Here is a 27856-nt window from a genome sequence, read left to right as displayed (position 1 = left end):
CAAACAAATTTTGTCACTTGTATTGTGTCCATTACACAAGGATGTAATGCTCTCAGGTAGCCACAGCTATTTGTGCTGTCCTGTAGATGATTTAGTCTGTGCTGGTGCAGTTAGGGTGCCTGCCACCAGCAGGCTTGACAAACAAGCTCTGTAGCTTTGCACCAATTTTTCCAGGTGCCAATCATTCCAGACATTCTGGTCATTACATTTTTGTTCATTTCAGAACAGTTAACATCCATGCAAACATAAAACTTAAACCACATCATGGCCTCCACTGAGTTCAGAGGATATGTGGATGTTTTAGGCACAAGGGAACAAGAACTCGATTTTTTCCCTATCAAAAGGCTTTGTACTGATGGATATTAGTTTACCAGAGCACTTCTGTTAGCAAGGAGAGTTTTAAGACAACCACATTTCACAGAAATGTTGACTAAATGCTCAACAGTGCCTCTCAAGCCACCCATAGGTTTAACTAACCCCATCAAGGCCAGACATTATTATATATGCCAGAGTATATAACAGTTTGTTGCATTCTCTTGGTGCTGCCAGAATATACAATGAACCAGCTCAGAAATGTGTCACCCGGGGCACTCCACATATTGTGAATGTATATGAGAAATTACTGTACAAGTGAAGATGCAAAACATGCTATTTTGTTGTTCTTATGGATAGGCAGGAAAAGATAACAGTAACTTCTTAGCTTCTCGATTTAACAGTACAGCTTCTCTCACAAGTCCAGCTGCCTCAGCATGATTGCTGCAGAGCAAGATAACAGCAACCACTGTGGCACAGAAGTTACCTCAGAAATACCTTTAAGTACATTACATCTTTTAAGCATTGACTTTTGACAACCTACTCAACATGGTATTTCTGAAAGTAAAGCTCGAAATTAGATTTAACCACTTTTACATCTTCCAAAGCCAGGTGGCCTGAATAAATGGAGTGAAGGAGGCCACACAGAACATCTGCATTGCAGCTGGCATGAGTCTGATGAGTTCTTTGTGTCCTGCCCCATGCAGAGTCACTACACTGCCTCTCAGTTCTGGCCTCATGGGCTGCACAGCTTGCTCAAAACATGCCTGACGGGCTTGAAAGCTGAAAGTGGGGAGGGATGTCATGTGGAACTGCTGTGGTACAGCTGGGAGAAGGCTGAACATCACACTGCCAGTCGGTGATCTTGACCACTTTGATTAAACAGGTCATGTATAAAACTAGCCTTCCAGGCAAAGGTCAGTTGAAAAACCAAGGTTTAAGGAAGATATTTTTCAGGTCTGAGAAATCTAAAATGTTTTCCTGTCATTTTTCAATATTTCACACATAACCTGAATTGTCTAGAGGGGCTGAAAAGCAAATAAAAGCATTTTTGTTCTTTGTCTCATTACTGGTTTGTTGGAGCCTGTTTCTTTTATGGGTTGTTTTGTTATATTTTTTAATTATAGAGTTATGTTCTAGGACTAGAAGTAGATGTACTTAGGATTTGATTTTGAAAAAAATTAAAACATAAGCAAAATATAACCAAACCCGAATTGCTCTGAAATACAGTATGAAGTAGCTGAATAGCCTCCTAATACACTTTTTAATTTAATCACTATTTCTATATAGCTATTTTTTGATGAAATTTTAAAACTAAAGCATAATAAAGAGACTCTTTACTTTGGAAAATAATGTACAACCAAGTAACCAGGTAGTGCCAACACTGAAAATTAATAAAATGTATAAAAGGCTGATAATTAATTCACTTTATAAGAGTCTTCGCAGACAGAATTACAGACAATTTTTGGGTTTGATTTAAAATCACACTATCATTTGCTAAATAGGAAAATCAGGTTACAATTTTATGATGTGCTGGTGTAATTAGGAACAATATGTTTTGATGTCTCCTTCATGAGTTTAAATATGACTGCTTAAGATTCAAACAATAGGGAAGAGGAAAACTTAGAATCTTTTGTATTATAAGGCTTGTCAGCCTCCAGAGAGACATTTTCAGTACATTCCTTTTACCCTCTTAACAGAAGTCTTTAAGTAAACAGCTGTGGGTGAGTGTTTGGAAAGCACTTCCAAAGTGAAAAGTACTTCAGCACTGGAAAAGCTTGAACATTTATGCAGATAATAAAAACACCTTGAAGTTGGATTTTCATCTCTTTTCTCTTTTTGAGAACTGTCTTTCCTTTCCTTATCCTGGGCTAAAACTTCACTGAGATGTTTTTCCAGTACGTATTTTAGACTGTATTTATGTCTTACAAGGGCAACCAACAATGTGATAGAAGAGATGTGCAAAACTGTTCTGATGTGACACTCTCAAAAGTAATCATTACTTCTGAAATCATCACTTCTGCATGCAAAAGCATGTAAACTGTAAGTCTTTGTCTAAGAAAATTTCTGCTCTGGTTTAAAATGATTAATACATAACCTAGATTTTTTTTAAAGCAATATTAAAGTAACTCCTACCTTAACTTTTGCTTATTCCTCAGTTCCTTAGCCATTCCAATAGTATTAGGCTACCAGCAAGATCCCCGGGATGTATGGGATACCGTCCTAAATTAAAATAAGGGGTTAGTCAACACTATTGAACTGCTTTGTTTTCCAGCCCTGACTAAGGAACACATGTTTTTATGGCCAGTTCATCCAACTATTGGTTAATCCTTCAACCTACAGAATCTGCTTTCGTTAAAAGCCTGGGATTAATCTAGCCTTAAATAACATGACACAGAGATTAAACACACCTTTAAATAATATTGATCAAGAAGAGCATATCCAACTGAATTCATCACAGCAGATGACACTCTAGCTTGTCATCTTTTCATGCAAGCTACCTAACTGAACATTTATTAGAACAATTCTTAATTATGATGAGCACTTATTTTTACACATCAACCCCTAATAACAATGTAATTTGTATCTTATTAAAAGATAACAGAGCTGTAAACAAAATTTCTTTTATTATCACAGGGAAAACTACTCCTCTACATCTAACAAAAAAGGATTCCCTGATTCCATAGCACTTCCCTGACTGACCCCTTCCAGCACCTAACTACACTCACACTTGGAAAGTTTATCTAAACATCTATCCCATATGCCCTTTTCTGAAAGCAAAGCATAAAACCTGATTTGAAATTAAAAGGCTAAAACTCTGAAGGCAGAAGAAACATAAAATTATCTTCACATTGCTCCCTGTTTCTATTTCACTAACCCTCATGACTGCAAATACAGTATAACTATTATATATTCTTTGAGGAAAAAAAAGCCTTATACCTGTCATTATTATATTGCAAGAGTTCTATAGTCATTATATTGCAAAGGTTCCATATTGCTAGTTTCATACCTCCTTGATGTTTCTTGTAGGCAGCTACTCTAGGCACTGACTCTTCCTTGTCCTCATAGTAGCCAACTGACTCCCAGTTCCCCTCGATGAGCCACTCCACTTTTATAACCCTCTTATTATTGGCTACAGCTGTGGCCTGGTAAAGTCAGGCCTGCTCCCAGTCTCTAATAATTGGCTCAGCTGCAACTCCTTAATGGGGTAAGATTACTTTCTATACTACCTTTATTTTCTTATATTGTATCCGCCTACACATACCACCTTAAATAGGAAAACCAAGTTAACTGTCAACTACCTGACTAACTAAATCTGTTCAGCAACGTGGATTCCTCAAAAGTTTGATATTTTTAAAGAAAGATATAAAAATTGTAGCTGAACAACTGCATCTAATCCCCTCATTGTTCTCTTTAACTTGAATAAAACTTTTTTTTTATTGGTAGTAGCCAGTTTAATAGATCTGAGCAGACACCTTTGATTCAATTACTATAACACTGCTTAATAAGTATTCAGAAAGGAATAGACCTGCCACAATACAGAGTAATCTTCATAAAGTAAGGTACAAGGCACAAATAGATACTAGGTCTTTAAAAATATTAACACAGTTGTGGATCCTAACATTGTTCATCATTTTCTACTGCTTTAGGTAGATTTCTTGTACAGTCACAAAGCAAGTATTTCTCTATTCTAGCTGGAATATGCTAGGGCTTTTCTTTTCAACACCTTCAGGATTTTTTTTGAGGACTGAATAAGGGATTATTCTTATCCCTATAAAAAGAGAACACAGCATGCAGTTAAAGTAATGTTTATAATCAAGACTTTATATCTATAATGAACTAATGTAGGAAATCACTGGGGGTTTTAAAATATAAGACCAATGGAAGGACAAACCTGAAAGCAGTAGTTATGCAACCTATTGACAACTTTTGCATGCTCAAATAGCTCCGAAATACAAGATTTATCTAGAGTAAAAAGCTGCTTGTTTTTGTCTTTATTGAATATTATATGAGAATAAAAGCAAGATGTGGATTTGAAAGTGCTAAGAGGAACATTACTGTAAATTGGCATAGATACACTGAAGTGTGACATTTTTCTCCTTTTAGTTACATTGTTCTCAGAGCATTTTAGTCAAATCAGGGAGGAGTAACAAAATTGAAGGGACTATGTTCATATGGTGTGGCCTAACTTTATTCATGTATACCCTGAAGAGAGTGTAAAAACTCAAGTCTTACTCCTCTTGCAATTCTGCTTCTTAGAGATTTTAGTCTAAAAAAATTGAACACTCTGCTGTCAAGGTAAAGGCTGTCTCTCTTGAAGAAGAAAAATGTATGGCCCAGACATTCCAGCAGAATGAGGAGGGAGATGAAAAAGCTTGCCAAGAAAAGCCAACTCACAGTGGAAAGCACCTCCCTGGTGAGGCAAAACAGAAAGTGAAACAAACCTCAGAATTTCTGACCTTTACTGTGTGTGAATAACATTTTGCAAAGTTTGGTAAAGAAGAATGCAAATTATCCCTTCCTATCCAGAGAGACAACCTAGTGGGATTTTCAGATTAGTATCCATTAAAGTATTTTCTCCCCCTTTTTCATTTCAGATCTAGAATAAACAAAAGTTACAGCTCCCCAGTGCACACAGACAATAGTCTTTACAAGGAATAGACAGTGTTTTGTTCCATTCGAGTGCTTAGCACATTGGTTCTCAGTTTGTGGTACTACAAATACCCCTCATCCTAAAAGTTCATCCAAATGCTGGAACACTGACATGAAGCTAAAAGAAACTGCACTGCCTAATGCCGGAGGTCGCCTAACATAGTGTCTGGTATCAAATAGCTTTCATTGAGTGCCAGAGGATTTTAGAACTGTCAGAGGCAACCTGGAATACTTCCTTCAATAAGCTCTTTTGACTCCTACTGATCAATCTTCAGTGAGTTTCTGATCCAGGGATTTTAGCTATATATTCAATTTTGTAATGTAAGCATGCCACATGTGAAAAAATGTTGCTCAGTTTTCATTTTGGACTGGCTTTCTCCATACCACTACTTCTATCAAAACACACACCTTTTTACATCACTACTTAATTTACAGATCCCTCTTAAATTCTCATGAAGCTGCCTCTTTCCCATCCAGAAGAGTCCCAGACAATTAATTTGTTCCTCAGCTATGTTGTCATGATACAGCTTTGACCCTCCAATTTGAACCTTTTCCTAGCTGTGCTGTCTTTTTGTAACAGAGCAGACCAGAATTTTACACTACGTTGACCTAATTGCAATTCAATTTACACAGTGTAAAATTGTTTTCTGTTTTATATTTTATTTCCTACTGAGTCATTCTTAGCACTTTTGTGACCCGCTGCTGAACAGTGAGCTGAGGTTTCCATAAAATTACTAGATAACTTCCAAATCATTTTCCTACATAGTAATCCCTACTTCCTACTTCAGGGGACTCAGCTTCAGGTAAAGTGAAATCTAAGTATTATTTTATATTTACATTGTTTTAGCAAAATGTTTAAATATGTTTTCCACTTTATCAGACAGTCTGTCATGAGATTGGTCTGATGCTTTTAGCACTTTGCATTTTTTGGTTTTTTTTGGTTTTTTTTTGAGAAAACAACACACATGCAAATATTATGTTCCCATTTAGGCCTCTTTAACCAACCTCTTATGTAACTCTTGAGCAGCAGAGTCCTGCTCTTCTTTAGCAGTGTGTGTTGGGGATATTGCTTATTTATTCCTTTACTCTTAATTGTTCAATTTTCTAAATAGCAGTGTGGAGGTCCCAGTCAAGGGATGCCCCTTTTCCACCAGTGCATCACTGATTTTAAAGAAGCTTTAGTGAGAGACTTAGCACCTGTACTTGTCTACCTAGGAAGTGTCCAGCAGCATTATTGACCATGAGGCATGAACTCTCTCAGTATGTAGCTACTCACACTGCTCAGAGCTTTTACAGTCTAATCACCTCCTGACCTGCGAGCTTCTTTTACAGGCTTCCTATATAGATAACAAAAGAATGAACAGGTTTTATTGTTCTACATCTTTGACTTAGGTATTGCATTTTTTTCCACATTTGTCCATTTCTGTTCTCTTGACACAAAATACTAATTTACTAACAAGGACAAGTTTTTTCTTCTTGTGAGTTCTCTAATTTCTCAATGAAAAAAATAATTTATATTTCCCAATGAAACAGGGATCCAATATTCACACTAAAATTTGAAATTTATTTTGAATTTGTAATTTTGGTACCATCTTAAGTATGGTTACCAGCAGAGTGAGAGGTTTTGCTGTATACAGTCTTAATTCTCAAAGGACTTAGTTCTTAGCCCTTAGGACAGACATAGAGTTTAAGGAGAGCCTAGATTACTGGTTGCTTATTTAATTTCAATTTATAGCATGGCACCAGTTTCCCACAAAACAAACACTTTGCTAGCTCCACTGTCTCAAAAGCCTCACTTAAAACCAGATATTCTAGTCTTCAAGTGTTTTTTTTAGACTGAGATTTCCACAGAAATATATACACAGTGGGTTGACTTCCCAGTTTCAAGGGAACCTTAGTTAACTGCTTCTTGCTGTTTATTTTCAGGAACTTCCATCCTATTCTTTTGCCAAAGTCTATTTATCATCCATAATCACATTTCCCTTCTTTCACATATACTTTTCCTGAGTTCATGGACTTTAAATGCCTACTTTTTTCATTTTGAAAAAACATGGTGTGACAGAAGCCTGGTTTCATTCTCTGCACATACTCTTATTCCTAATGGACCTATCTGGTTTTATTCCCTTGACACTATTTGCACGGTCATGCAATGGAACTGCTTCCTTCTCTCCCCCTCTTCTCTTCATGGGTCTGGAAAGCTACCACATGACAGCCACAGTCTTTCAGCCTAACACAGAGCTGATATAAAATCTTTATTTCAAAAAGAAAGCATATTTTTTAATAGAGGAAAGAAGAAGGAAGGAAGGAAAAAATAGGCATAAACCCCATCTTTCTGTTCAATGCTCCTGCATTTAAGAGCCAGGAAAAAAAAAGGAAATTTGTGAAACCATTTCAGTCAGAAATCTTTTTTTTGACAAATGTACAGGAAACATTAATCTGAGGAGTTGAGGTTCTTTTATTTTACACCTAATACAATTCAAATTTAAAGGATTACTTGCACAAAAAAATAAACACATTTGGTATAAAAATTTATCATCACTTTAACACCTTTTTTTCTTCGTATGGCCCCCGCCTTCTCTGGAGCAGAAACATATAAAGACTAATGGCACAAGTTTGTTGTATTCTACAGCATTTTTTGTCTTTACATACTCAAGTACCCTAAAGGACAACAGCCCGCTGTATACAAGAACCATTTTCTTCAGCCTGCTGAATTAAGTTTCATAAAGAACCAAAGCTATAAAGGCATTTTAAAAACCACTGTCTCTTTTTCCTTTCAGAAGCACTGACTTTTTGCACTATTAATATACATAGTGTTACGTAACAGCTCTTGAGTACAGTACATGCAGCAGAATATATCTGTTGTATATAAAACATACATTTAAAATCTTGACTTATCGGAATTTTTGCAAGATTGAGTACTTGTAGAATGCCCACTGCTTAGAGAAAATGCTTTGATAGTACAAATATCTGCATATGCTGGCCACTGGAACAATCCAAGGCTCACTGGAATAGTATCTGTAGCACATCAAGGTGCATAAATAATTTACCTACAATATTAAAACACGACTTAGCAAAACCAATGGTTCAAGATCTTATGACTGGGGGCTGGAACTAGAAGATCTTTATGGTCCTTTCCAACCATACCATTCTATGATTCCTATGTTACTCTTCAGTGGTTGCAAGGAAGTGTGCTGAGAGTTGCCCCTCCCTTCCCAAGTCCTTTATAAAACCTTTATTATGCAACTTTTTTCCAGATGAACAAACTTATTTATGTCTACTGCCTCTTCTCTTCATTGCAGCTGTACACTGTGGACAGTACCATTTCCCTTTTGGTGCTTCTGTCAGTCCAACACATCCATAGTGGAACCACTCAATAGGGCACTATAAAAAGAGTTAAAAGACAAGGTTTGTGAATTGGGTTTTTTTTCAAAATGTGTATCACAAATAGAGTTCTATGAAAATGGAACACAAGCAGACAGTGTAGATTCTGCATTTCACACCAGTCACAGGACAAAACAAGGAGAGGGGAAGATCTGCAACATACACTCAGTACACTAAGAAAAATGGTAAGAATTCTAGGAGTCATATATGGACTCACATTACAGAGCAAAATAAGTATGTTGTGCTTTGAAATACTTGTTTGAGAAGGAAATCTCAATCAGAATCACTTGTTTAAATGTAGTTATCTCAGTAAATACATTATTATATTCAACTGTTCTTTGAAAATGCAACTGTTCTTTGAAAACTTTTTTATTTGAAAAGGACAACTCTTATTAGTAGTGAAATAGCTGAAAATTCACAGGAATAAAGGATATTTTGAAGCAGGGCATTTTTGAACCTAGCAAAGGCTGCAGGTTTCTAAAGAATCTAAGCTGTGTGGAGACATGAGAAGTTTCCTGAAGGATGGTTCAAATCATATGCACTTTACTCTAAAAAACTCTACTCAAAAACAAACTCTAAAAAAAAAGCAACTCCTACATGCAATAGTTATATGCATAAGCCTCTCATGAACCTTTTGAACTTTGTTACTTACATCTTGGTTATCACAGCCTACCATTTCACCATAGGACACCTAGTAAAATAAGAAAAAAATCCCTTAGCAATTACATTTTGAAAGGGCCACCATTCAAATTTCTTCCTTTGAGGAGTTTTTCCATTAATAGCAGTAACAACATTTTCATTTTACTTTTGTAACACAACCCAAACATCATCATGTTCATAGTAAATTGACTTTCCAAAACTGTTTATGCAAAAGAAGATTCATCTGTGTATTTCAGAGAGAAAACTAAATTCACTGTAAACCCTCTCCATTTTTTTTTAATTTAATTATTCCTGAAGTCTCCATTACAAGATTTAAAACTCTCCAAGGATATCACATCACTTAAAAAACGGACTGTTTTTAGCTTCAACAGTTCATTCAACACCACCAGTAAGTAAATAAAAACAGATCAGAAGTTCAAGAGTAAAAATGCAGTTTTTTCAAAATTATCATTCAGAGAAAGAAGTTCAGCTACATCGAAACAGCATCTGTAGTTGTATTTCAATTTGGAGGCCATCCTTACCTGATTACAAATACAGTAACGTGGCTCATTTGGATCATAGGTCCAATCAACCTGGCTATTAGAATCAGACTCTGGTATTACTGCTGTTTGCTGAGACAGTTCTTGTGCCAGCGCAGATGAAGAAGAACATGATGATAGAGAGGAAGAAGAAGATGATGATGAGGACTGCTGACTTGAGGATTTGTTGTTGTTTCTGAGGAAGAGTAAAAAAAAAAAAGGAAAAAAAGTGTGTAGATGATTTATTTTCTGCCAAGTGAAAGAATCACTAAACAAGTACTTTGTTGACTCTGAACTGCTGCAGTATGTAAATGCCACAGCTATCATTCACCATCACATTTCATTCAACCACTACAAGCACTGGAATGCACCCACTGTATGCTCTTGGAAAAGGAAACAAGTCCCACCAGTTTACAAGTGCAGGACGTGCTGCTCTAATCAATGGAATTTACAGCTCTAAACTGTCAAGTGGCTTTAACAAATGCTTTTCTTCACAAAGTTTTCCATCAATAGCTTTGGTGTCCTTACAAAAATTGTTACCAATAAAACAGGAATTTACATACAAATAATGTCATATGTCATGTACAATAGATAACTGCTCTGAAGATGACTGATTCTCTGTTAATCTCCACTCAAGCATCAGCAATCACTCCATAGGAATGGTGCCAGAACAAAATTTCTCTGCTTTTGCTTATAGGTCAGACCTGACACCCAAGATATTCATAGATGAAAAATGCTTCTCAAACAGCATTATTAACTGAGTTGTGAACACACACAAATTTGAATGAAGAAAAAAACTCAAGACAATTTAAAAGGATGGGTATTTTGAGATAAATTCTTTCAAGTACAAGTTCTGATTGTTGAATGTGTTGTGACGCTGTGTTGTTAAAAATGTTTTAAAACTTCAATCAGAAATGAAATTCATTCCCTGTTCTAGACGGTCAGTCATTAGAAAGTGTCATGTTTACATGGCATCAGACATCTCCAGATTATTTCAAAACCATTGCACAGTAATTCCCAACAATTGCTGTTACATCAATCCTCTCTATAACACAGGAAAGTGAGCGAAGAAACTTGATTGTATCTCAGATAAAAAAGCAAATCAAGTGAGTTTACTTAAAGAAAAAGAAGTGGGAGGACAAAAGAACACAGCCCTGCACAAAAAATGGCCAAGAGGCAGTAACTACCTTCTGCTGATTCCCCCCCACAGATACGAAATACAATGTATTTCTATTATGGCCCATGACCTTTTAAAAAAAAAGCTCATCTGCTTTCAAAGTTATAATTGAAATCAACAAGTAAGAAAACCTACTTGCTTTTTCTGCCACTTCGTGAATCTGTGGTTGATGAACTTAATGTCTGAGTTAATGTAGATGCCAGAGCTGATGATGAATATCCAGCTGAATCTCTGGACAATGAAAATTCTCTTCCAAGCTGAAAATCATTGTTCTTAAATGCTTCATAGCTGGCTTTTAGACTGGATGTTCGTCTTCCCTCCTTCATCTAAAAGGAATGCTGATATTGTATCAGATTACGCAGTAAAGCTCCTACATAAGGCTGCTAACTGCTAATGATACGCACAGGTTCAGTCGTTACCTTGTTAATGAAATTATGTACAGAAAGTAGTGAAATTTGTGAGAACATCTTGCAGGAAAAGTCAGAAAACAAGCTGTCCCTGTAGGCAAGCTACACACGATGAAACTGTCGCATATTAATAAAATTCTAATATAAGAACTGAATCACTTCAGCTGAACGTGATCATGGGAATTCAGATTTAAAAAAAAAAAAAAAAAAACAAAACCAGTCACTAGCCTTTCCTCTTAATCATAAGCAGATGGCAGAATGACAAGAATAGTTTGACATTACCTGTGCCGTGGCTTGCACTGCTTGAGCTGCTGCCATGGTAATAGCACCGGCCCCGGATCCTGAAGATAATGAGCCCAGGTTATATGATGCCAATGGTTGAGAAGAGTTTGTATTGTATGCATTGTTTGAAGAGGATGATGAATTACTGTTTCGACACCCTTGATGAACAGAACACATTTATGAAATTCAAAATGAAACTAAATTCCTTTGCATTTTAAGAAGAGTTATATGACAGCCAGTGAAAGAGTAGGAACTCCATTTATGCATCAAAGCAGTCTAATCATTTGGAAAAAAGGTTTTAAAAGTAATTAGACACAGCCAGTATTTGTTTATGGAGAGGAAAAAAGAAAAAGAAGTTTGTTCCCTATTTATCCTCATGGGCAAGGAGTCCTTTTAGAAAGGACTATGATCTCACTATGATGCTCAGCTATTGAAGAACAGATGCAGCTGCAATACCTGTGCCTATATTGAAACAATTCTCACAACTATAATCATCAAGAAGAGGGTAAGAATGATTACACATCTATACTGTTTCTGAAGTAAAACTTTGAACAATCTTAACTCTAAAAACTACAGATCAGTTTTAATGCAACACAATTTCCAGGGTCATCTGCAGGATGACAGCTGCTCAAATATAGCTACATTTTATTTGCAGCCTCAAGTGAAGTTGCTTCAAGAGAAAACTGAAATACACATGACTGAAATGACTTAAAACTGACTTAAAACATGACTGAGGTAGCTGATTTACTATTTCAGAAAAGAAACTATGAAACACCTTGATATTGAGAATAGGCAGAAAGGTTTAGGTTTTTTTAGTCACTATATACAAAAAAACTTTTGACATAGACAACACCTGAAAAAAAAATTATTTTCAACCAAGTCTTAGAAAAAGATGTGAAAATTCTTTTCCCTGTCTTTGGAAACTGTTGTATGCATTTTCTTCCCGAAAATAATGCACTGATCTTTTATATTTGTACTACTAGCTGAAACGAAACTGTACCTTCATCTTCTTCAAAGTGGAAATAAAAAGAAACAGCCATCACACAGCTGTTGAATGACAACAAAGCAGACACACTTCATGGAAAACACAGATGACTAAGAATGCCTGCAATTTCTCATGTTTCAAGTGACTGAAAATCCCAGGGAAGGGGGTATCAGTCTCTGATTGAGGACTGGGTAAATGGCAGATCCCAGAAGGTCTTTATTGATGGCACAGGGTCTAGAAATTCCACAAAGGAAAGTGCAGTGCACCTGGAGAGGAATAACCCCAAGCAACAGCACAGGCTGTGGGCTGACCTGCTGAAAAGCTACCCTGTGGAGAAGGACCTTGGGGTCCTGGTGAACAACAAACTGTCCCTGAGCCAGCAGTGTTCCCTGGGGGCTAAGAAGGCCAATGGTGTCCTGGGGAGCATTGGGAAAAGCATGGCCAGCAGGTTGAGGGAGGTGATCTTGACCCTCACTCAGCCCTAGTAAAGCTGCACCTGGAGTGCTGTGTCCTGTTCTGGGCTCCTCAGTACAGGAGACATGGAGCTCCTGGAGTGGGTCCGGTGGATGAAGAAAAGGTGATTAAGATACTGGAGCACCTCCCTTATGAGGAAAGGCTGAGGGAGCTGAGCCTGTTCAGCCTCGAGAAGAGACGACTGAGAGGGGACCCCATCTCTGTCTGTGAGCATTTGAGGGGAGGGTGTCAAGGGGATGGAGCCAGCCTCTGCTTGGTGGTGCCAAGCAACAGGACAAGAGGCAACAGGCAGGACCTGATGCACAGGAAGCTCCACCTGAATATAAGGAAGAACTTCTGTACTGTGCAGGTGGCCACACACAGGACAGGTTGCATAGGAACAGGCTGTCCAGAGAGGCTATGGAGTCTCCCTCACTGGAGATATTCAACAACTGTCTGGACACAACCCTGTGCCATGTGCTCTGGGATGGCCCTGCTTTGGCAGGGAGGCTGCACCAGATGATCCACTGGGGTCCCTTTCAACCTTACCTATTCCATGATTCTGTGATTTCAGAAGACTAACTCACAAATATAATTAAGTTTGTCTTCTTCTGACTAAAAAGGAATGAAATGAAAGACAATTAGGATTACCTGGTGTGTTTTCTTTAGAAGCATCTGATGTCAGGGTAGATAGAAGAGCTTCAGATTTAAACTTCTTTTCAGGAACATGATCTGTTGTACTATGGTGAGATGGATTGTGTTTCCTTTCTAAATGAAATAAATGAAGAAAAATTTAAAATCTATTCAGAAAGTCAAATTATGCTAGCACTTTCAACTAATTCCCACAAGCAAAACCTATTTCATTCTTGCACTTCTTAGCAGATATGATTAGTGTTTATTATGCTTTGTTTTCTCCTTGCAATGATGGAGGGGAAAAAAGTTCTAAACCATCTTTTCCCTCATACTTCTCGACAAAAAAAAAAAAAAAACCAAAGGAAACCTAAAAAGTGGCCATCTTTATAAGTTTCAAATACTTACTCTCTACTGGAGTGTGAGAATGGGAGTGATGGTTATTCACAGGCTGTGCTGGTGTATCCAGCTCCAGAGACCCTAAGAAGGAGGTAAGAAGGACACGAAAATTGAGACTTACTACCATTCTAACTTTTACATGCTAAAGGGATCTTTAAAACATTAACCAAATCACAATGCAGTTATATTTATTTTAATCAGAAGAATTTTTGCTGGAGTTGAAACCCTTTCTACAGTACAACCACGAACCAGTGAGATTAGTTCTCAAATAAAAATTGGTGACTGCTACTGTCCAACTGTTGAAATCAAGAACTTAAAATCAAGTCAAATAAGAAGAACCAAGAACATTGCCCTCACCAAGCCACTTAATCAAATGAGTTGCAGAATGGCTGCACCAAAAGTACTGACAATCTACACCAGTATGAACTGAAGACTGAACAGTGTAAACTGTATAAACAAGGCATCTTGTTCTATCAAGTCTACCATGTCACATTCAGTCAAAACTCAAGAAAACAGCAGTTTCATCTTTAAAGAAGATTTAACATTCAAAAGAAAGGGCTGCAGATCATCATCCAGATTTTCTTAACATCCGAAATACACCGAGCAACAATACAAATAAAAACAAAACAAAAAACCCCAGAAAACCAACAAAACAACAACAAACCCCACCCCCATCCTCCCCCCCAAAACAAGAAAAAGTCAGACAGACGTAAATCCAAGTATATGTCTAAGAATAACATTTCTTGTAAGATGAGGCTAAATAATCACAGCATAGGAGAGACTTTGGCTATAAATTTGCAACAATATACAGTATTTTGTTCTCCAATCTCTAACAAAAAGATTTTTAAGTAGGTGTAATACCTACCAACTTGCATTTACACAGAAGACAAAACAAGAAAGCAATTCATATTCGTTTTTCAAAATCTGTATCCTCAGCATTTCTTTACCTCTTCCAGTGCTTTCAAGAAGCACTGAAATACATGAGTAATATATAATTATTACAGAAGTTTAAATATAATTATTCTTGAAGAGGATCAAAGCATAAGGAGCTATTTTGGCTGAGAGAACTTCAATCACGTTATGAACTTGCCCAAAGGCTGCCCTCTGGTGGGACTTCAACCTTATGTATTTACTTACTCTGAAAGCTAGAAATGTTACGTCTTGTACTTTTAGCTTTATTTAAAAACAAACAAGGAAACAAAACCCTCAAACCAAACAAACCTTAGAGATGCAACATGCAGTCTAGTGCTTCTCTATTTTGATTTCTTGAAATCCTATCTAGCAACCTCTCCAAACACGTGGTTCTAAAGAAGGTAGGACTGCATCCTAAAACCAACTGGTATTTAAACTAAAGTAAACTAATCCTTTTCTGTAATTGCTTGTTAATGAATAGGACTTAATTTAGCGTTTTCTTATATTGTGTGTGTTATTTGTAATAGCAATTACAAATAAAATAGCCCCAAACTCCCAGCTTATACATCTCAGCCACAAAAAGTTCCAAGAAAGAATGCTTATTCTTAATATCCCCAAGTGACTCAAGTAAATTTTCACTGGTTTTGGCTATGAGGAGAGCCACTGCTTCCCTAATCACCGCTGTTATATCAAATCAGAAACTTATCACATTTGAATTTGATGTCTAAATGCTGATACATACAGAAAAGACACATTCTTCTACACCAAGCTGGCAAAAAGCTGTAACTTTACATTTTTATTCACATTCTAAATATCAGCATGTTTGTATTTAACATGCAGGCATCCTACCTAAAATGCTTTTCCTTCACTGGCCGATTGTAGAACAACCCATTCTTGCCCCTTTAAAATAGAAAACCACCAAGTACATGGAAAACTAAAATAATGACCCTCCTTAAGTCTGGTAGCAATCAGTTCAAGGAAGAAATGTTACCCTTGCAACTGGGCAGGTGGCACGCTTAGGCCACAGTACTTGGCTGAATACATAAAACCATTAAAAACAGGTTTAAAGAATTATGTATCTCACTGTAGCAATTCTCAAGGACAACAGCTGTATGAAAAAATTATTCTACTTACTCAAATGTATTTTGATTTCACTGGTATAAATAAAGGTTGAAACTAAAATTTGAGAGTGAGTTAAACTAAAATTTCAGTCAGTTAAAACATGGGTGAAAATACTGGCAGCCACTAACAAGTCTATGATACTTTAATTCTGCAAATTGACCGAAAGTTTGTCAAGTTCTCAAAGAAAATCATGCATACTTACGTCTCTCTAATATTTCTGTAATTCCAGCATTATCTGCTTCAAGTTCCATTTTAAATTTAGCGAGTTCCTGGTCCAATTTTCTCAAGTGACGGTCTACCTGTTTGTTAGACAAAGCAAAAAAAAAAATAGCATCCAGTTCTGGAACATGAATATCTACATCCTTAATCTCAGGCTTGCTAAGTATTTCCCTTCCAGCAATTTTGTGCCACGCAGCACTAAGCACAATAATGCACAGAAGCGATCTTCTTGGTCACCTCCATTTATCTCACTCAGAAGAGACACTGTTGTTAATACCAAAATAGCATAGGGACAGCTCCAAGACACTTCTTTTCAGAAATAAAGATGAAAAAGACTTGGAGGTGCTCTAGTTATGCAAACTTAAAAGGGAAGAGAAAGAACAGTACATGACATGGACTTTAGTAGAAATTGGGCTGCTTTGGGGAAATTGCATGTTCTGAACTGAAACCTGTGTGCAATTTTTGTGCCACTATAAGCACCAATAAATTTGGTGTGTACTGAGTCTCAACTGGAAGTGGAGACTCCTGTGCATTTCAGCAAACTATGACAGGCTGGTGGGTACTAAAAATTAATTAAAAAAATTCTCAACTCACTATCGTGAAAAGAAACACTACATTCCAAATGCTTTCTACATCTGTAATCACACAGCAGAATTTACCCATCTTTATTAAAAACTGGGAGTTTTTTCCAGTTATCAGCTAAGCAAAAGAGAATGGGCAGTTCCAACTTCTAGAACAAAGTTTTGGCTAGTTGTTGTGCAACTAAAGCAGTTGTTTTATGTCTTCTATATTTGAGTGTAGTCTGACTTGCAGGTTCTGTTCTTTTGAGAAATGTAAAATAAATAAACTTTAAATCACATGCCATCCCTCTCTGGGTCTGGCCATCCATCCAATTTTTCACCCAATGAAAAATGCCCCTGCCCAAGGCATGAGCAGCCAGTTTTTCCAGGAGAATTCTGTAGGAAACAGTGTCCAAGGCTTTACTAAAGTCCAGGTAGACAACATCCACAGCCTTTCCCTCATGTACTAAGCAGGTCACTTCATCACTGAAGATCAGCTCAGTCAAGCAAGACCTGCCTTTCCTACACCCCTGCTGCCTAGGCCTGATCCCCTGGGTGTCCTGCTTGTGCTGTGTCATGACACTCAGGATGATCTGCTCCAGGACCTTCCCCAGCACTAAGTCAGGCTGACAGGCCCTTACTTCCCTAGATGCTCTTTCTGACCCTTCTTGTACATGGGCATTACATTGCTGATTTCCAGTCAATTGGGACCTCTGGGAAACACCCAAAAGGGGCTCAGTGACTTTTTCAACCATGGGGAGGATCCCATCATAGGCCCAGACTTGTGTGTGTCTAAGTGACACAGCAGGTTGTTGACTCCCTTGAGTTATGAGGACTTTATTCTGCCCCCCACCCACTTGTTCCAGCTCAGGGGGCTGGGTACCCTGAGAACAACTGGTCTTGTTATTAAATATTGTAGCAATGAAGGCATTAAGTACCTCTGCCTTTTCTTCATCCTCCATCACTGTGTTTACCACTGTATCCAGTAAAGGATGGAGATTTTCCACAGCCCTTCTTTTATTGCTGATATATTTTTAAAAATATTTTTTGTCTTTCAAAGCAGCAACCAGATAAAGTTTGACTTGGGCTTTGGCCCTCCTAATTATCTCCCCACATAACCTCATAAAAACCTTGTAGCCCTCTCAAGTTGCCTGTCCATTCTTCCCAAGGTGATATACTCTCTTTTTTTCCCCAAATTGAAGCCAAAGCTCTATATTTAGCCAGGCTGGTGTTCTTCCTGGCTGGCTTCTCTTTGGCACAGGGGGATGGGCTGCTCCTATACATTTAAGATTTCCTTCTTGAAGAATGCCCAGCCTTCTTGGACTCCTCAACACTGCATCACAAGGGATTCTCTCAACTAGTCTCCTAAACGGGCTGAAACCATGCATTAAAATCTTAGGATTTCTAATACTATTTCTCTGGTTTATATTAAAGTGACACTTACTACTTACTAAAATATAAAATGTTTCTTTCACTAGCAAAACATCTGTATGCAGACAACATAAAAGTACAGCACACTGCAGCACGACTGCAGTGCTTATCAAAATGCTTAGATATTCTCAGGGCATAAATTTAGGTAATTCACCACAACTCTTGTGTCCACTTACCAGATCATATATTTGATTAGCCAGTTGCACTTTTTCATCTGCATCTTCCAAAGCTTTATAATAATCCTGTTATGAAGAGAATTTAAAAAAAATATTAATGTAAGAGAATTAATTTCAGTAAGTTTAAGCTGCTGTTAAGAAGCACAAAATATAAGTCAAAAGGACAAATTTAAGTCAGTTTTCAGAAAGACTGAAATTTTACTGTAAACAACAATCATCTGAATTTTAAATGAGAGATATAATATATATCAATTTATTTTCTCTGTGTTAGAAAAAGCCAAATTACAAGAAGATACTTCTTACTAGAGTGATATTTAGATGTCTGCAAGAAATTAAACAATCTTGGATTTATTTTATATTACACAGCATCATGTTATGGACTTAAAATAAGAGTGTGTCTTTTATTTCAGGACCACCACAAATCCTACTGCTCTTCAAAATGATACTGAAGTACTCTGTGGGGAAGCCTTTCCAGCACTCCAGTTAAACACAGATTATATTGTATATAATTTAAATTACTTTAAAATAAGTTTCTCTAACTCATGAGTGCATTCTAAATAATTTGACTAAAACAATCTAGAAGTCTCCTCTAATCCATGAAAATCCACAGACAAAACTTTAAAAAAAAGGTATGTTTTCAAATGCTTTTAATTTAGATTTGAACAGATTTTACTGCCTTTTAATTCTCAATTTCCACTGAATAGTATCTTCTGTGAAAACTACTTGAAATTTTGATTCAACAAAAGTCAACAGAAAAATTTCCTTTATTCCAGTGGAGTCAGAGCTCTGACCTTTTTCTTTTTCAGAATTTAAAAACCTATTTGAATTAATTAAAGAAGAAAACAACCCTTACCCAAATTAGGGGCTGAAGTAGCCACTGTAGGAGACTGCAAAGGAGTTTCTCCTGACAAAATGATGGACTACATTGCTAAAAATACCATTACCAATGCTCAAGTACTGAAGGATAACACAGAACACATTCATATTCATGTTCTTACTCCTCCCTCTCTCAGCTAAATAGACCATATGTGTAATGTGTAGAAGGACATAGGCAGAAAATCACAGGAAATGCTGAATCTAAGCTTGAAAAATATCCTCTAAAAGAAAGCACATTAATTTGGGCAACTTCACGTCACACAAACAAAAACAAGAAAATCTGAGCTCCAAATTTAGGAGCTCAGGCTTCCTCACCATTTCAGGATTACATTTTTTTAAATGCTAGCAAGTGCTCTGTAAAACTTCAGAGAAACTCTTGATCAAAGAAACCCTTCACTCACTTTTCTCCTCCAAGGTAGTTCCATGAAAGCCCAAAGGAAGGCACAGTTCTGAACACTTAAATCTCCCATCAATCATAAACTATTTTTTCCCAAGGTTGTCTTAGTTTGCAAAAGAAAAATCTGACCCACTCTTATGATATCCTTACTTTTTTGATTGATGTCATTTGTTCTTCTCTCCATTCAGGTTTGTTTTTCTTTGCATTCATAAAAAATTCATTTACCCTCTGCTCAAGCTGATCCATTGCATCTGTAGCATAGGAAAAGATTGAGACAAATGTTATTTTCTCATGTACATAAAGATTAGAAAATAAGGGGAAATTTTTTTCTCAAACAAAGTTGACAGGACTGAGGTGTAAACTATTAGAGAGAAAAAAAAAGAAAAAACCAAAACAACCAAGCAACAGTGGACAGTGGAGGGAAATATTTACCTTAATTTCCAAGAAGCAGAATTGCATTCTGGTGGGATTCTCATCAAGGTTCTTGTGCTCTCCAGCATGGGACAGGCAGGACTCCAAGTTCTAAAGGTTTTTTGTCCCTAAGAGCAGTGGTAGTGACTTAAAGCACGACCCAAACTCCTCACCCAGGGCTCTAGACTGCTGACTTTGGAACATTCTAGCCAGTTACAAACTGAGCAGGAAACAAAATGTTCTCCTAAGAGAAACAGTCAAATACAAAACCAAATAATTGAAAAAAAATTAGTGTCTCAAAAAGGTAGACCAACTGAAGAGCAAAGTCACTGCCTTTAAGTCGAGGGCCTCTCCATTGTTTGCTAGGAAGATCAGGGCAAATTGAAAGCACTCACAAATTATTCCCTCCACCCCCAGAGGAGTAAGTGCACTGATGAACTATTATTTGGACAGGATTCTCACTTTCATAAAGTTGAGAAATATCATAAGGAGGAAAAATAAAACCACCCATTTTCTAACATTAACTATCTCTAGAAAGGAAAATGTCAACCACAAGCTATTTTTTTTCATTGTTTATTGAGACATGAACAGGGATTCCCTTCCCTTTCCCCTCCACCCTTCTCCCACTGAGTTTACTATTTCAACAGCTGGACACTTGTGCACTCAACAGCTTGCACATTTCCAAAAACATGCAGCTGCCTCAGTCAAACTAGCTTGGACAGCCTTGCTAGTGCCAGGATAGATAACAGTACTGAAGTTTTTTTCCCAGCATTCTCAGTGACATTTTGCCCAGCTATCAGTTTTAAATTAAATGTGACAATGCACGAATCACCTACAAACTTCAGGCTCTGGGTGCAAAACACCGAAGAAACTTTCCAGAAACCACCATTAAAACTGGATCACATCTTACCAAAACAAAATGCAAATTATAATTAGTTCAAGAAGCTCATGAAACCCTAAGTATGATTTACTCTGAAAATCCAAGAGGCCAAGGGTCCTCCCAACTCTGTGAAAATTCACAGCTTGAACTGTTTATATAAATAACCAAAAATCATTCATACTCAGTGATCGAAAGTATTAATCAATTGTCTTTATACTGGGAACATTCAGGACCAAAACCAACAGGAATCTAACAAATGACTGGACAGAGCACTATTAATCCCAAGCCATAACACTTGGGACATAAGTTCACATCAACTTTATTTAGATCCAGATTAAGTAGTCGAACAGCTCTGGAGTAAAACAGGCTAAAGTTGGAGAACCTGAAGAATGAGCATTTTCCACTTGCACCATGTAGAGAACATTAAGAAGCCTGAGAGGCAAACAAGAAGCACACACTTTATATGGAGGCTTCTAAAATCATTGTTCTTTGACCAAATGACTCGGTCCAAAAAGCCAACAGACAAAATGTTCTATCTCCTATCCTGAGCACAAACACCTCAAGTGTTATTCCAGTGGCTCCATAAAGAAGAAAAAATTAAAGAAGTATCTTCCCTCTTCACTTTTAATGGAGAGCATGTTATCAGTCTGTGCGAACCTGCCTAGAGGAAAATTTCCACAGAACCTTGGTCTCTCCTGAAAGAGCAGTAAAGGAAAAGGTGAGTTCAGAATTCAGGTCAGATCTATCAAATTATATGGAAAGTTCTCTCTGCTACACTCGACTTCATCCATTTTTTCTTGTGATACTATATTCTGAGATACTCATTTCTTAGATCAAATTTCCCAAGAGAGTTGCCAAAACTGTTATGAGAACAGAGTCCTTTTTCCAGATACTGACATTTTACCATGAAATTCTGATAATCCATGATTTTAACTTAAACAGAGAAACACATTTTATGCTTCATGTGGAGCTCAGTTAAAGCTCAAGAGTCAAGTCCCAACTCAGATGATCTTTGCTTTTTCCACAGCAATCTTATCAGAAAATATAGCAGGCAGACCCAGTTTAGTGTTTCTTCCAACTACAAACAGCAGGACCTGCCTCATAGGAGTCAGTGTGGTCCAAAAAGGACAGAATACAAAGTCAACAATGACACTAAAGCGGAGCAGCAGAGACATCTCTGAATTACAAATCATGTAGATTTCTGGGACAGCATCACTCATCAAAGTACTGCTTTCAAGTACTTCTGAGACAACCTCCAGGTTTGCATGTAGTGCTCATCATGTAGCTGGGCAAGTGATGCTGATGAGGTACTAGACCAGAAGTTTCATAAATGTCTTTGGATACACTGCCAATCACTGCACAAGAATCACAGAAGTATCAAGGTCTGAGAAAATTTTTCTCTACACCTAAGGTTGGTCCTAGTATGCCAATATTCACTGTCATTTACTATTTCCAGTAATACAACACAGAATGTTATTTGTCATCAGTTAAAGCAGAGGAAATTTCAATCTGCTGTCTTGGCCCAGCTAGCTGCCTCAAGTTCTCAAACACACCTAAAAAAAATCCCTACTATTTTCTTTGTCTTCTTATGGAACAGAAGTAAAATCTGTGAACTTATTCCAAACTATCCAAGTCAGGGCTCACTTCCCCTCATGATACTGCCTGGTGATAGTGACTTCAGAGGTTCTATGTCCCAGAAGGAGCCATGACAGCTCCCACAACTTTAAGCACTGAACTCAAGAGAATATTTAGGTGATAATACACCAAAAAAATCCTATAGACAGTTCTACATGTATCAATAAGGCCTGTTAAACAGACCTGCTATGTCCACTGAAGTAAATATCCAATGGAAAGCACATTAAATATTATAGAACTGTTCCCACTTAGTGCTGCATTTTGTATTCCTATAAAGCATTCCCTTGTAATTTCAATCTCTGCTCTTTCTCTCCTTCCCCTTTACAATAACCTGGCCCTTCCATATTGATGATTGCTCTCATCTTTTGTGCAGTAGCAGTTTCACTAATGAATACTTTTGGATCACAGTTATAGATAACCATATTAATTGTGTGTTAAATGACTGCAACAGCTACCCAGAGTGTTACAGGACACCTAAGTCGCAGAGGAGATTGTATTAGAAAGGATGAAATGGCAATGCAGCCTGAAAACAGCCTAAGGCAGTGCATTACATTAGGATATAAGCAGAGATAGTGATCCACAAAGAAACTTGAAGCGTATTTATATTTTGTATAAAATACATATTTATACAAAAGTAGGCATTTATATAAAATATAATTTGAATAAAACGGGAAGTATAAAGTATATTTGTTTGCATGTCAGCTAGGGCACAAAGGGCCGAGCAAATGGCACCTTCCCACGTTACTATTAGGGAGCTGGCTGGAAAGTTTCAGGGAGAGCATGCCGCTGCCTACTGGAAGGAGTGGGACATAACTCATGTTCCAAGCCACCATCACTGCTCTTAGGGATCAAAAATCTAAAGACTTTGGGACGTGCCACGGAAAATGCCTTCGGGAGCAGCACAAGCCCGGGACGGTAGCTCTGCTCGGGCCCTCCTTCCGCCGAGGCGCGGCGGGCGGGGGCGCGGGGCGGGCCGGGGGCTGCCGCGACAGCGCCAGGGGCGTGCGCCCCGCCCCTCGCCTCAGCGCTCGGCTCGGCTCTCTCCGCCCGCAGGAGACGACGAGACGCCCCCGGGCCGAGCGGCGGTGCCGGAGAGCCGCGGCAGGGCTGGGCAGGGGATGCGACCGCCCCAGGGCAGCGCGGGAGAGCGGGCGGAGCTGCTGCGGCGGGCCGGAGCGGCGCCGCTTCGCCGCCGCCGCCTCCTTCCTTCCTTCTTTCCTTCCTCGCCGGCTCGGCCTTCCCGGCCGTGCCGCCCTGCGGCGGGGGCGCGGCGGTGGGGCCGGTGCCCGCGGGGCGGAGCGGGGCGGGCGCGCAGGGGGCGGGCGGAGGCGGAGGGGGCGGGACTCACGTACTCTGCACCTGCAGGTCCATCTCGCGCATCTCGGTGAACCTGTCGCGCAGATCCATGGGAAGCTGCTCGATCACTGCGGGGACACGGGGGAGCGGGAGAGAGGGGGGAGGGAGGGACGGAGGGAGCCAGTCAGTCACTCGCTGCCGTGGGGGAGGGGGGGCGCCGCCTCCTCGCCGCGGCTTCCCCCGGCTCCCCCGCACCGGCCGTGCCCGGCCGCCCGGCGCCCCCGCCGCGCACACACTCACTCTCCAGATAGTCCTCCAGGTACAGCATGGCGGCGGCCGGGCCCGCGCCCAGGGGCTGCTCGAGAGCGGGCGCTCGTCCCTTCCAATATGGCGCCGCCGCCAACAACACCAGCGCCTCGACTCAGCGAAAACAACATTGGCGGCGGACGGCGCTCGCCGCGGCCCTGCCGCGATTGGCTGCTCGCGCCGCTGACGCACACTGCGGCCCACGCTCTGCCGCGAAGCCTCACGGGAAGCGTAGTCTGTGCTGGGCGAGCTGTGGGAGGCTGCGCGTTGCCGTTCCGCCGGTTCACGGTCCGGAGCCATTCCCGCGATCCTGGGAGCATTCCCGCGACCCTGGGAGTGTTCCCGCTGTTCGGGGCCGTTCCCGCGGTCCTGGGGGCATTCCCGCCTCACAGGGGCCGCCGCACTCTTGTCCCGGAGCAGCTTTGGGCCCTCCGGAGCGCCCCCGGCGCGACCGCAGCGCCTCAAGTCAGGCGAACGGCAAGGAAAACTTCCAGCTTTTTGACCAGTCTCGAGGCTTTTGTTTGCCCGTTGTTGTTCTAAATGTTCGCAGCCGGCAGTAGTTCATTAAAAGCGTAAGAAACGGCAAAGCTAATGAATTTGTTTCAGTCCGTGACCTCTCAAGGCACAAGGTAAAAAAGCTGCTGCGTTCAGCGCAGGTGACAGGGACGGACTGCCTTACGAGAGTAGAAACGAACGTGGGCTTTGGGATTGCTGCTCAGAGTGTGACCAGAATTGGCTGACAGCATTGATTGCCATCCAGTTACAATACTCCTTGCAGTAATTCACTTTCACGTGTTTGGGACTGAGTTTTTTCACACAGTTTCATTCCCCCAAATAGTCTTTTTCATCACTCTTCTATTACTGTTATTTACTGCTTTAAGCATGGACTGATGTATTTATCCAGACGTGTTTTTTGCCCAGGGAAAGAAAATTTTGGGGCTTGCATGATGCCAGGTGTAAGTATAGGAGCCTAAGAACTGTGGTAGCAGATCAGGTTTGCTTTCCACCCTGCTTTTTATTTCCATGTCTTTATCTGTGCCAGATGTATCCAAGCAAAAAGGAAACGTATGCTTAAGCCAAGTATAAGTAAAACTTGCGTGGGATGTTTTTGAGGGACAAGACCATTGGAAAGTGGTACTTTTCTCATTTCTGAAGTTCAGTATGGTGAGTAGTTAGTTAAAGATGACTGAATTTTGGGAAGTGAAGCATACATTTTGTATATAGCCTTTATGAAGACCGATGGTAGTAATGTGTTGGATACACACAGTATAGCAAGCATGTTGAAGGGTTTTAATTCCTTTGCCATTAAAGATGGGGGAGAATGAAGAAGGTGTAATAATAAACCCTCAATAACTCTGCAACTTTGTGAAAAAAGTGTTCCATCAATGTGGTCACTTTCCATACTCACTCCATCATCAGCCATGTAGTCTGCCCTGCCAAACCAGAAATATCAACTACTCTCATATATAGAAATGAGAACAGGTTTTAGATGGTCATAAGCACAGTTAGCCTTAGTAGAAATAATCTCTTACATTATTGCTCATACAGATCTCTTTCCTGTAGAACTTCTGACTAGTGTAGGCATAACAATAATTTTAGAGTTTTGTGTGGGAAATTACTTGGCCCAGTTTGGTATGTAAAACACAAGATTGACCTTTGTGGGAAGGTAAATGCCTGCACTTACTGAAGTGAAGGGGTTTGATGCAGCAAGAGGACTTAATCCACGCAAAAGCACAGCAAAGTAACGACATCCTATATTCATTAGGAGAAAAGCTAGGTGAATTTAGGGGAAATCTGAATCAGTGGCATCACTTTCTTTTATGCTTAGTTGCAGCTTTAATGATTTTCAAAGAAAAAAAAAGTTGTGGACATGTTTGGGCAGAACAAATAAGAACAATAAGAACAATACTGTAAACAAAGACACCACTATTAGAACCACAACTGAAATATGGTCACAGAGTAAGTCCCTACCATTTGCCTCATGACCAGAATCCCAGGACAGCACAGACATTGGGACATTGTGATTTCTCTTCTCGTCTTTGCAAGCTTGAGTATAGCTAGCAAATTCCCAATAAGGCCTACTGTGCCCAGGTATTTTATGTGCATTGTGGTGCCCAGACCAATGAGACCAAGGAACACAGCTCTTGGGGCTGTGTCTCAGCCTTTGCCATCAGTAATGGCATGTACCCTGTGTCTTTGAGTGAAACAGGAAAATGAAGCTAGGCTATGCCAGCAGAATGACCAAGTACTAGTGGGGCTGGCTGCTGTCTGCAAGGTATGAGTTCCCCCTGTTTATGTGTAGTGGTTTATTGTAATGTGAGAGTCTCTTACAGAAATAGAGACCTGCTCAGAGAACTGTTCACTGTAGTGCTTTACAGTAAGGGATGGCAGGGGATTGTGAGGTAAACTACAAAGGAAAATACAATTCAATGTGTTCACTATCTATTGAAAAGAAAAAGGAATTTATTTATCTACCTGTAGTCTTCTTTAGTATTTTTTAGACAAATGAAGCAGCTCATATTTTTCATTTCTGCACATATTAATTCCTGTTGTATAGTCAAATGACTATCCACACCACCTTCAGCAGGATTGCTTGTGTAAGTGCTGTTTATCATGACATACCAATGGCATACCAAACTGAGTTTAAGCTGACATTTAAGAAGTGATAAGCCAAAAGACCATAAAAAAGAAACTGTTTTTACATTAGAAAACTTCCTGTTGCTTATAAATGCAAAGAATTAACTCTATTGATTAACTCAGCTTTTAGAACAACCTAATTAGAACAGCTCCCGATAAGGAAACAGGGATTAATGACTGTTTATTGGAATTCAAATGCAGTGAAAAAGAACTAAACACCAGCTGTGAACTCAAGGTAAAACATTCAATTTGTGAATTACAATCAACATTGCTCAAAAAACTCTTTTGCAACTACAGAGCTGCTTAGCACAGGAAGCGAAGAGAGGCCGCAGGAGCTGCTGTTTTCTCCTGTTTATATAATGTTATTAATGTTGATGGCTTTTCTCCAGCAAATGTTTCACATAAATCATGTTTCATCACTGTGATGGAGTGATGGCACAAAGGAATATTACAGATGCCCTGTGATCTACCTAAAGCTAATTGCTTGCCTAGGTTTCATTAGTTTTCAACTGACAGGAAAAAAAAAAGCTGAAACATAAATTTATGTTCTGATGTGCGCTTCTCAGATAGGGGTTAAGATTTTCAAATCTCCCTCTTCTGCACTTACCCATTCCATATCTCTGTAATGCCCTTTTTCTATTCTAATTGCTTCTGTCTATTCCCATGTGTAGAGCTGTTTGACACATCTAACTCCCATCATTTCCATCTTTGTGTTGCAGCTGCTGTCTATCTGTTGATACCACCCTTTCCTTCTCCCTTCCAAATCCATTCTATCTTCTGAGTTGTATGATTGCTGGAACTTTCTGTACCCATTCAGGACTGTCACAGTTTTTTATTTACTTCAGTACTCTGATTTTTAACTCTTGTCTAATACAGTGTTTCTGGATTTACAGTCCTTATGTTTTGTTTCTTTGTTTTCCAGAAGGACACATTTCAAGTGATACTATTTGAAAAAATCAGGAAAGACCTACCTAGTGCATCTCTAGATTGTTATTCCAGGTCTCACCTGCTGCTGGTAGGTTCCTGTGCTTTGGTTTGTCACAAGGGAGCCTCCCTGCCTGTGGCACACAGAGGTTGCAGATGTGCATCTGTGTGTTTCTCAGGGCTCTCACAGAAAAACTTCCAGAGTGACAGCTAAGTG

The 27856-nt window shown here is 39.2% G+C and overlaps 1 protein-coding gene across 4 annotated transcripts; it reads right to left on the bottom strand.

Moving 5' to 3' along the window:
- Positions 1-7402: 7402 nt before the first annotated feature.
- Positions 7403-24225, bottom strand: ING3 (inhibitor of growth family member 3). Of its 4 annotated transcripts, none has more exons than XM_066549672.1 (12): positions 24073-24225; positions 23836-23900; positions 19701-19801; positions 18278-18343; positions 16094-16190; positions 13867-13938; positions 13480-13596; positions 11391-11548; positions 10837-11027; positions 9528-9720; positions 8999-9037; positions 7403-8346 (listed from the first exon to the last, which is right to left on the bottom strand). In XM_066549672.1, exons 1-12 carry the CDS (start codon positions 24207-24209, stop codon positions 8230-8232), a joined length of 1353 nt encoding a protein of 450 aa, XP_066405769.1. In that variant the 5' UTR covers positions 24210-24225; the 3' UTR covers positions 7403-8229. The 4 variants fall into 4 exon arrangements, with proteins under 4 accessions (XP_066405769.1, XP_066405770.1, XP_066405771.1 ...); XM_066549673.1 differs by having other exon boundaries at positions 11391-11449; XM_066549674.1 differs by having other exon boundaries at positions 23829-23900; positions 24073-24215.
- Positions 24226-27856: the final 3631 nt, after the last annotated feature.

This window comes from Molothrus aeneus, chromosome 5 (assembly GCF_037042795.1).
Source record: "Molothrus aeneus isolate 106 chromosome 5, BPBGC_Maene_1.0, whole genome shotgun sequence".
In the NCBI taxonomy this organism is placed as follows: Eukaryota; Metazoa; Chordata; class Aves; order Passeriformes; family Icteridae; genus Molothrus; species Molothrus aeneus.
The sequence above is the reverse complement of the archived record's forward strand: the minus strand, read 5'-3'. Positions and strand labels throughout refer to the sequence as shown.